Consider the following 11,228-nt stretch of genomic DNA (forward strand, 5'->3'; position numbering starts at 1 on the left):
AGGACGTGGGTCTGATTAAAGACATAGAGCCTGTGCGAATTAGAGCAAAAACAGGTTATTATCCATGCCTAAAACAATATCCCCTTAAACCTGACGCAGAAGCGGGGATAAAACCTGTGATAGCAGAAATGATTAAAGCTGGGGTTATTGTGCCATGCCCTAAGTCACCGTGTAATACGCCGATATTTCCTGTCAAGAAAGCGGCCCCATCTACTGGTTGGCGCATGGTACAAGACCTCCGAGCCGTAAACAATGCAGTAATAGCCCGCGCTCCAGATGTGCCTAAGCCAAGGGTATTGTGAGTCGCCTACAATATTTTCCGAAGCAATACATAACTGCTTGGCAAAGTTTATCCCGCCCTGCGGAAGTCAAATTTTGGCTTATGTTGATGATTTGCTCATAGCTGGAATTAACGAAGAAAAATGCAAAATTGATACACTGGCACTTCTAAAATATTTGCACAAAACCGGACATAAAGTGAGCAAAGACAAATTGCAATTGTGGCGATCTGAAGTAAAGTATTTGGGACACACACTGACAAAGGATGGCAGACATGTGCATTCTAGCCGTAAAAAAGCAATATTAGAAGCACCAAAACTGATGACAAAGAAACAAATGATGTCATTTTTAGGGCTCTGTAACTATTGTCGAATGTGGGTCCCAAGCTATGCCGAAAAGACGCGCCCCTTACAAGCATTAATCTTTGACGAGCCTATGGCTGCGCACGATAAACTAAAATGGACTAAGGAGGCTGAAACTGCGTTTGAAAACATAAAACAATTAATTGCTGGATCCACTGTTTTAGCGCTGCCTGATTACACTAAGCCGTTCACACAAATGGTCGATACAAAAAATGGTTTCATGACCTCTGTTTTGACACAGCAGTGGGGAGCAAAAAATAGACCAGTGGCATTTTACAGTTCACGACTGGATCCGGTGGCGAGAGCAACCCCCGTGTGTGTGCAGGCTGTACTCGCCACAGCAATGGCAGTACAAGTGTCAGCTGAAGTCGTGCTTTTTCACCCACTGACTGTGAAAGTTCCACATGCTGTCTCTCTACTGCTGTTACAAACCAACATGTCATTCTTATCTCCCGCAAGACACCTCTCGTGCATGACAGTGTTGTTATCGCAACCACACATCACTATCGAGCGCTGCACTGTGCTAAACCCATCCACTCTGTTGCCAACAGCTGAGGACGGGGTGGAGCATAAGTGTTTGGAGATAACACAAACGAACATGAAACCTAGAGCTGATTTAACTGATCAACCGCTAAAAAAAGGTGAAATAATTTTCGTCGACGGATCAGCCGTAAAAGATAAATGTGGTGTAAATAAAGCAGCCTATGCAGTGACTACCCTAACTACAAAAATAGAGGCAAAACGTTTGCCCACTTCATACTCTGCACAAGCAGCTGAATTGACAGCCCTAACCAGAGCATGTGAGCTTTTTGCAAAAAAGGAAGTAACAATTTACACAGACAGTCAATATGCTTTTGCTGCGTCTCACATTTTTTGTGTGCATTGGAAAATACGTGGCTACAAAACCTCTACTGGAAAACCAGTAAAACATAAAGACTTACTTCAGAAATTATATGACGCTCTTCAATTACCAAAAAAAGCTTGCCATTTGTAAATGTGAAGCGCATACTAACAAAACTGATACTGTTTCAAGAGGAAATGCCCTGGCAGATGAATGTGCAAAGGAAGCCACAGGCGTGTTCCTCTTGCAAACGGAAACTGACGAAGTCCTACAAACACGACAGCAACAAGCGTCTGTTAAAGAGAGAGACCTATGGAAGAAACATGGGTGCTACCTAAAAGACAATATCTACGTCGGTCCAAGTGGCAAACCAGTATTACCTAAATCTATGTATAAATGGGCAGCTTTAGTGACACATGGCCGTTGCCACGTGCCATCGGGTGGAATGTGTACAGTTTTACGTGAATTTTATACTACATTTGGTTTTACTACCTACTCAAAAAACTTTTGCCACCAGTGCATAATCTGCATTAAACATAATTCACAGGGACATGCGAGACCAAAGAGAGGACAATTCCCTTCACCCCCACATCCGTTTCATACAATACACATAGATTTCATCCAGTTGAACAAAGTTCATAACCTAGAATATGTGTTGGTGGTGATAGATGTGTTCTCTAAGTGGGTCGAGCTATTCCCATGTCGCACGCCTGATGCTGCTGCCGTAGCCAAAGCACTCTGTAGGCGGATTATCCCAAGCCATGGAGTGCCCAGACTCATTCGAAGTGATAACGGAACACATTTTGTTAATGAGGTAATTGACAAAATTGGTAAACATTTTGGTATTGACCTAAAAAGACACTCTGCTTATCACCCGGAATCTGCGGGTTTAGTGGAACGAAATAACGGGACGATTAAATCGAAACTAAGAAAAACAATGGCTGAGACGGGATGGCAGTGGCCAGATTGTCTAGACATTGTACAATTAAGTATGAGAACAACACCTAATGCTGCCACACAGCTATCCCCGTTTGAAATGCTGTATGGCAGACCTTACACCATTCCTGATTTCTCTTGTAGTAAGTCTACGCCTGATGATGATGAAGGAGTAGTGGGACAGTTGATTAAGACTCTGTCGTCTAAGAAATGTGTAGACACGAATACTGTTCCCTCTCTCTCTCTCTCTCCACAGGACCCTAAAGTGAAACCAGGAGACTGGGTGTTCATCAAAGTCGAAGACTGGGTGTTCAATAAAGCGGAAATCTTGGGCGGAACCTCGTTGGCAGGGGCCACACCAGGTTGTTATAGCCACTCCTACTGCAGTGAAGGTGCTCGGCCGAATCTCTTGGACACACATCTCGCATTGTAAGGTACAGGACATTCCAGCTGCAGAGTCAACCGCTGTTGAGAGGAAATCTGACTACAAAGGGGTCTAGAGGTATAGAATCTAGTCGTCTCAACGTCAGTGTTTTTACAGAGCCTCCACGGTTTAGTGACGATGCCTGGGGGTCACGGGCCTTTGATGTGGAGGTTGGTCCTCGGAGGGGTTTTTGCCCTCACCTTACTGAGACTGTTGCTACAAGGACTGAACAATGACTTTTTCGTGAGAGACAAAGGAAGCCAATACAGAAGATGGAAAAGATGGGTTTTGTCTGAAGATCTGCATACCTACAACATAACACATGTGTATTCACAACATGTGTATTACCTTGTTTTCGCCAGCTTATAACCAAGACTGTAACTGCTAATATGAATGCTTTGCTTTTGCAAGAAGAGGCATGTAGGCTCCTCGCTGAGGACAATAGTGAAGTGTAATGATTAATTGATTAACCTCATGATCAGCAATGAAGTTGTTACAGAAAACCTGTATTGGAGATGTTACAATGGAACAGATGATTGTGAAAGTTACCAATGATAAACAGGAGGGAAATGTAAAGGAATTGGGGGCCAAGCAGCGAAGCTGCGAAGGCACCCATTGTGTTTCTATGTTTTCTTATTATTATTGGGGGCCAAGCAGCGAAGCTGCGAAGGCACCCATTGTGTTTCTACTGTTTCTTATTATTATTCCTCTGTCATTGAAGTCTATGGCAGCCCATAGAACCGTCTGGTGAAAAGTTGTGAAATTTGGCACACTAATTAGGCTGAGTCCCATGATTAATGTCACCCAGTTTCATGTCGGCAACTTAAGCGCTCTAGCGCCACCAACAGGCCAAAGTTGGACGTGCGTTCACGCACGTAACTTTTGACCTGTTGATCCGATTTTGAAAAAGGAGGTACCGTTGGAATCCTTGGACCAAGCCGAGTTCAACGCACCCTATGACGTCATTTTCCGCCATGATGGATTTTCCGCCATTTTGGATTTCATCAAAATCACTTAAAACGTATCAGAGGTCACACATTTTGTCCGATCGACACCAAACTTCATAGATATCATCTACAGACCATGCCTCATTAATGCATTGCTTTTTGTCTTCGGAACTAAAACCGTTCGCGCGTAACAGCCAATCGAAATTTGCGGCGAAGCCGCCAAACAGGAAGTGAGCTCATATCTCAGCAACCCTTGCAGTTATCAAAACCAAACTGGGTAGGTAGACTTATGACCCCATCAGGAGAACACTTAAGAAACTTGGTGACCTTTGACCTCTAGGGGGCGCTGTAATTAAGAAACATGCTTTTTGGCCTGTAGCTGCAGTTGTGCTTAGAATTAAAATGCACTAGTGGTGTCTGGTAATACTGTTGGAGGTCCTTAGGCCGACCCAAGCCAACTTGTGATGTCATCGTAATTGATTCGGCCGCCATATTGGATTTAATCAAAAACACGTACAAGTTTTCGCTGGTCACAAATTTCATCTGTTCTTCACCAAAATTGGCAGAGACCATCTTCAGACCATGCCTGATGAGTGCATTGCTTTCTGGAACAATTGAGAGAAGCATTGACCTGTACCAGCCAATCACAATTTGCGGCGAAGCCGCCAAACAGGAAGTGATTTCATATCTCAGCAACGCTTTCATGCAGACATGTGGACTCGAGTCACATGACTTGGACTCGAGTCAGACTCGAGTCATGATTTTAATGACTTCAGACTTGACTTGATAAAATTCGGCATGACTTGCGACTCGACTTGGACTTGAATACTATTCACTCAAGACTTGACTCGGACTTTGCCTCTTTGACTTGTGATGACTTGACATGTCTCGAATCAAAAACTAAATTTCCTGATCGTGTACCAGTCAACCCAGAGACGCTTTCCCGCGACTAAAAAAAAAAAAAATAGCGGAGACAAGCGGCCAGAGCACAGTTCAGTAGCCTACTGCCACTACCCCCACACGCGTTATGCACTGTGTGTAGGGCACCAAGAGACAGAGGAAGGACCAACATTTAGCCAATCACTAGTAGCTTTACTGCAAACTGATTTGCACTCTTGTTAGAGAACGTTTGTCAAAAAGCACCAACAGCATGTTACATAAAGATGATACTTTTCGAGTCCTCTCCATTAAGATCCAACTTAAACTTATGCTAAGCTACTGCATTTAATTGAGAACACATCTAAGCACGCACGAGAGGGAGAGAAAACGAGTAGGTTCCAGCTGGCTTGTCATTGTTGATGATGATTGATATCTTCTTTTAAATATAAGAAACATATAAAAAGAAATCGTGGAGGCAAAAAAATACGAGATTAGAGGAGATTGTGAATTTATCCGTTTCTCACTAGCCTACTATACTGTTATAAACTATGAGATCCAGGTCACTATGACATAGCTGCACTCACTGTGATTTGGAAAGTGGACAAGAATATTATGAAGAGTTGTCTTTGCCTTGTGTAATGGAACTGGTGAGTCTTGAAGTATTCAATAATTTATTTACATGAAGCACATGATATGCCGATTGAAACGCATTCCACTCAGCTACTGTAGCTAAGTGGCTACTGGCTACCAGGCTCATAATTCACTTTTAATTGCAAACAGAAAATGTCAAGCAACCATCATCATACATGCTTCTCTTTCCAAAGGAATGAAAGCTGTTTGTGCCAACTTAATATCATGCTTATCATTGTTAAAATTGTGCTATACATGTGGCACAAACAAGTTTGTGGACTAGCCATAGGCTATATTTGAACGGAGCTGGTAAAAAAAAGATCATTATGAGAACGTGTGGACAGTGGCACACAATGGGCTTAAGTGACCGTGCACCATTTACAAATTAGATAAACAGCATCAAATGTCTAGTATTTCTTAAGAAATTAATACTTTAAAACAAAATTACTGTCATTATTATCTTTTAAATAATATAAAAGTGTTGACCTTGGCTTCCCTTATGAGTCACCACTGGCAGACAGCCTAATAAATTGTTTGCAGGCAAATCTGTGGCCTAGCGCAGTGAAATACCATCAGTCAAATTATTACTCATCCTTACAGTGGGCTCCGCAATTTGGAAAAACATTATATATATTTGCAGCTGTGCTGAGTGTCATGTAGCTATCCATTTTGTAGAGATTACTCAGGTATGCACATGTGTATATTACACAGGTATGCACATGCATATGTCGTAAAAGATTACAAGACAGAAACATTTAACATATTTTAATCTGTATTTATAAAAAAAATACTGTGGATTAGATGAAAGTGCTAAAATTATGATCGATAGTCTAATAATGGCATTATTAAGTGAAGAGTACCTGATGACTTGTTCAGGACTTGAAAAAGATTGAGACTTGGACTTGGACTCGACTTGGCTTTGATGTGACTTGGACTTGGACTCGACTTGCCCTTCTCTGTATTTACTTGGGACTTGACTTGGACTTGACTGCTAAGACTTGGGACTTACTTGTGACTTGCCAAACAGTGACTTGGTCCCACCTCTGCTTTCATGTATCAAAACCAAACTTAGTACATGTACCTCAGACCACATCGGGAGGACGCTCAAGAAATTTGGTGACATTTGACCTCTAGGGGGCTCCGTAATTGACAAAAATGCATTTTGGCCAGTAGTTGCTGATGCGCATTATTTTGCAATGGAAGTCAATGGCAGCCCATAGAACCGTCTGGTAAAAAGTTATACAATTTTGCACACTGATTGCGGACAGCCCAATAATTAATTTCACCAAGTTTCATGCCGGCACCTCAAACGCTGTAGCGCCACCAACAGGCCAAAGTTGGACGTGTGTTCACAGACGTAACTTTTGACCCGTTGACCCGAATGTCAAAATGAGATCATTGGAATCCTTGGGCCAAACCGAGTTCAACACACCCAATGACGTTAATTTTTGACCACTTTGTTTAAATCACAGCAAGTATGATCATATCTCAGTCAATCTTTTTTTTTGATGAGAAACTGATGACAGCAAGTTCCATCCAGTTCATTCTAATGCGTGTGTGCAAGAGTGGGGCGGGTGGGATGGGCAGGGGCGGTTGTGGCGGTGGGCTGGCTGGGGGAGGGGGCGGCGACACTCAGCCCTGGTTCAGCTCCACAAAATCAGTTATGTTTTGATGTAAAACTTGTAACTCAGCCAATCTTGAGTTGTTTGGCATGGAACTTGCTCTGACTGCTCAAGGCTATATGTCTGATGCAACGGCATTGACTTACATGGCAAATCTGGCCTGCTGAACTATCTGCTTGGCCCCCTCATTGCTGCTTGCAGCTATATTTATTATTACGCTTCCGTCATTGAAGTCAATGGCAGCCCATAGAACCGTCTGGTGAAAAGTTGTGAAATTGGCACACTGATTGGGGACACTCCAATAATTTATTTCACCAAGTTTCATGCCTCCCCGTCGAACCCTCTAGCGCCACCAACAGGCCAAAGTTGGACATGCGTTCACGCACGTAACTTTTGACCCGTTGACCCGATTGTCAAAATTGTGGTATCGTTGGAATCCTTGGACCAAGCCGAGTTCAACGCACCCTAAGACGTCAATTTCCGCCATGATGGATTTTCCGCCATTTTGGATTTTAGTGAAAGTGAAACTAATTTTTCACAGGTCACAAATTTTATCCGATCGTCACCAAACTTGACACACATGATCTTCAGACCATGCCTCATTAATGCATTGTTTTTTGTCTTCGGAACTAAAACCGTTCGCACGTAACAGCCAATCGAAGTTTGCGGCGAAGCCGCCAAACAGGAAGTGAGCTCATATCTCAGCAATCCATTCATCTGTCATAACCAATCTTAGTACATGTACTCAGGACCCAATCAGGGGGACGCTCAAGAAATCTGGTGACCTTTGACCTCTAGGGGGCGCTGTAATTAAGAAACATGCCTTTTGGCCTGTAGCTGCAGTTGTGTTTAGAATTAAAATGCACTAGTGGTGTCTGTTAATACTGTTGGAGGTCCTTAGGCCGACCCAAGCCAACTTGTGATGTCATCGTAATTGATTCGGCCGCCATATTGGATTTAATCAAAAACACGTACAAGTTTTCACAGGTCACAAATTTCATCTGATTTTCACCAAAATTGGCTCAGACCATCTTCAGACCATGCCTTATCAGTGTTTAATTTTCTACAACGATTGACAAAAGCATTCGCCCGTAACAGCCAATCGAAATTGGTGGCGAAGCCGCCAAACAGGAAATTACCTTGTAACTCAGCCAATCTTGGGTTGTTTGGCATGGAACTTGCTGTGACTGCTTATGTAACCGCATTGAGTTGCATGACAAATTTGGACTGCTGAACTCTCTGCTTGGCCCCCACATTGCTGCTTGCAGCTATATTTATTATTATCATTGTATAAAACACTTGTGTAAGCAGATATATAAATCACCTCTGTAAGCAAAAATATTATGCTGAGTTTCAAGGACACAGAATTCGAGTTGGGACGCACAGGAAGAGGCCCCCGCCTCTGTGTGCGTCTGTGCGTGGGTTTTGAGGAAATCAAGCTGAAGGAGATAGATGTCTGGCATCCTGTTTTTCTGTGTGCATCTGTACAATAAAAGATAGCTTTTTGGGCTGCAGGTTCAGAGACTGATGGTGAGGGGTTTCAAACCTTTCACTAGCACTCTCTCCTCGTGGCGCCAAGAGTCTGTGAGCAAACCAATGAATGCTACGTGTTGTGGTTCTTGTGTCTAATATGTTGAGGTAAATTCCATGACAGGCCAGTTGTGTTTTGTAGGTGTGAGTCTGTGTTAAGAGTTTAGAAAAAGTATCTGAAGTATGGGTAAGCGCTTGTTAGCGATTGAAAAAAACTGTAACGTATCCAGGCCTGACATGACAATATCCCCACATGTAGACTGTTTTTTTCAGAAAAAACTGTAAAAAGAAAAGACACTGGACATATACAAGAAACAGCAGATTAAAAAACAGACACTGAACATATACAAGAAACAGCAGATTAATTGTGGAGATAAACTGTGATTATTGCTGAGTAGTCTCTTTAAATTGCGAAGGCACCTTCCCTTGAGAGCTCACGAGAGGGAGCGGGAGAGAGAGGGGCAGGTTTCAGCTGGCATCAAAACATTGGCCCTTGGTTTTCTCTCTCTTTCTCTCTCTCTCTCTTTGTGTGTGTGTGTGTGTGGGTAAAGAAGAAGTCTGTGTGTGTGTGTGTGTGTGTGTGTGTGTGTGTGCGTGTGTGTGTGTGTGTGTTTGTGGGTAAAGAAGAAGTCTGCATGTGTGTGTGGGTGTGTGTGTGTGTGTGTGTAGAAGAAGTCTGTGTGTGTGTGTATGGGTATAGAAGAAGTCTATGTGTGCGTGTGTGTGTATGGGTATAGAAGAAGTCTATGTGTGCGTGTGTGTGTGTGTGTGTGTGTGTGTGTGTGTGTGTGTGGAAGAAGTCTGGGGAGAGGAGTACTTGTTCTTTGTGAGAATCAACAATTTAAACAGTTGGTGAATTATGCCTTTCCCAAACTTTTTTTCTGGGGACCCACTTTTTAAAAATGGCAGACCATCGCGACCTATTCACTTCAGAGTAAACAATCATCCACCAATATTGTTTTAGGCCACAGGTTCTCAAAGTTTTCTATGCCCCCCCCAGGAATTGGTGATGCACTGACTCCTCAGTTTCCCACAATTCTGCAATCTCAATTGCACATGAAACAATGTTAAATATTTTCAGAGCTGTAAAAAGTTTTGTACAAACACACAACTTAAGCTTTTTCTTGTTGCATTTTGAGCATCATCAGCGTGTAAAGTTGGAAATGACTACCGAAAAGATACGCCAGTCATGGTATGTTGTGACAGCCTATATTGTAAGAATGGAACTATAGAGGCTTTTGCGCAATAGCCAAAAGATAATGCGCCTTTATTGTAGGCTAGCCTAGTAGAGTTCACAAGGTGGAAAACGAAAGGAAATAATAGCGTTTAAAATGTCAATTTAAATTGTACTGTAGCCTAATATGATGCACTGTAGTGTGTTTTAAATCCGAATTATTAAGAATTGTGAGGAGGTTGCTGTTACCTTTAAAGAGTGCATCTACAATTGAAAATATCTACAGCCTATGACGCAAATTGAATAGCCATGTCCGGTATACGGTTGTCTGTTTTAGTTGACAGCACGGTAACTAAATTTTAATCGGTAAAGCTGAAGAGATGGTGTTAATGTTTGTTCAAAAAGGCTGATTCATGTCCCTTGCATTTTGCAACTGCGAGGTCCATGGCAGGCACCCCACAGAAATGTTTCATTTTGTGAGTGTCCAAGCTGTCCCCTCTGTGACGCGTACGCAGTATTGCACATACTGTAGGGCCGTGATTGTAGTTAACAAACTATATCCTAATAGAAAACTGTTTGCTTTCCTGGCTAAATGGTAGGCCTATTACACAACATAAATTGTGCTGGCGACCCAAATAAAAACCTGTGGGAACCAATGCCTTAAACCATATATTCATACCTCAGATTTTTAGTGCTAACATTGTGTAATGTGCGTTGTAGGAAAGCAGGGCTTTTTCAAAAAACAGAAGTAAAACATTAGTGGTTTTGTCAAAGTAAAACAGGGAGGAACACTTTAGTAATTTTAGTGAAACAGCTAGGGGTGGTTTCTCGCAGGGCCGTAGTCACCATAGGCTATTCAGACGTGACCAAAATGCCCCCCCCCCCCCCCCCCCCCCCCCCAATATTCAGACATAGAAAAATAACGGTACAAAATATGACCGCCGCTCAGTCCTGTACATCCTTTCCGCGAAAATAAATCACACTAATCAATTTGTCTCCATCTTTTACTCCATCCTCCACTCTTGAAACTTTTGTGTATGCTTGTAAGGCATGCCTGTGTGTGCGGCTGCACAGAAAGTAGCCTACTGGCGCTGAAAAGGTGAATAGATTGTAGAATAGCCAAAGAAGTTGTAGCATTGTTATAAAACCTTTAAAATCTTTAAACAAGTAGGGCAGTTCATCACAGTTCATCCATTGCAACTGGATTGATGAAAGGTCACTTACACTTGTAGGCTACATTGTATTTGGGAAAAGCAAAAGGTATCAGCATAATGTTATATTTTATTATAATTTTTTTAATTGTTTATTTATTTATTTATTTATGTATTTATGTATTTATTTATTAATAACAGGGAATGGCCCCCGGGGACGAAATGAATTTTTTTCGTAAAAGTCTAGTGGGGCTACATACCCACCAAATATATGACCGTTTCGCTAGCGGTGGTCATAATAAGTGAGCCATGTTTCAAAGTTTCAAAAGAGACTTTTGATACAAAAACAGTTACTTTTCATATACTTTTACTATGTAAAGTGTTATTGTGGTAAGGGTAAAGGAAACAATTAAGCCTATTTGAGTGTATTTTGGGCATAGGCCTATTCGAGAA

General features: G+C 42.2%; 1 protein-coding gene across 1 annotated transcript; it reads left to right on the forward strand.

The window, feature by feature from the left end:
- The first annotated feature begins 677 nt into the window (after positions 1-677).
- Positions 678-3,418, forward strand: LOC121719570. Its single transcript, XM_042105315.1, has 2 exons — positions 678-2,296; positions 2,675-3,418. The coding sequence occupies exons 1-2, from the start codon at positions 1,595-1,597 to the stop codon at positions 2,849-2,851; spliced, it is 879 nt and encodes a 292-aa protein (XP_041961249.1). The 5' UTR covers positions 678-1,594; the 3' UTR covers positions 2,852-3,418.
- Positions 3,419-11,228: the final 7,810 nt, after the last annotated feature.

This window comes from Alosa sapidissima, chromosome 9 (genome assembly GCF_018492685.1).
Source record: "Alosa sapidissima isolate fAloSap1 chromosome 9, fAloSap1.pri, whole genome shotgun sequence".
In the NCBI taxonomy this organism is placed as follows: Eukaryota; Metazoa; Chordata; class Actinopteri; order Clupeiformes; family Clupeidae; genus Alosa; species Alosa sapidissima.

Bases quoted from the DNA above. Each gene is read 5' to 3' on its own strand.
- LOC121719570 (XM_042105315.1), top strand. From the start codon at position 1,595: ATGACGCTCTTCAATTACCAAAAAAAGCTTGCCATTTGTAAATGTGAA. The intron at 2,297-2,674 runs GTAATTGACAAA...CTCTCTCCACAG, and splicing joins GAACACATTTTGTTAATGAG to GACCCTAAAGTGAAACCAGG.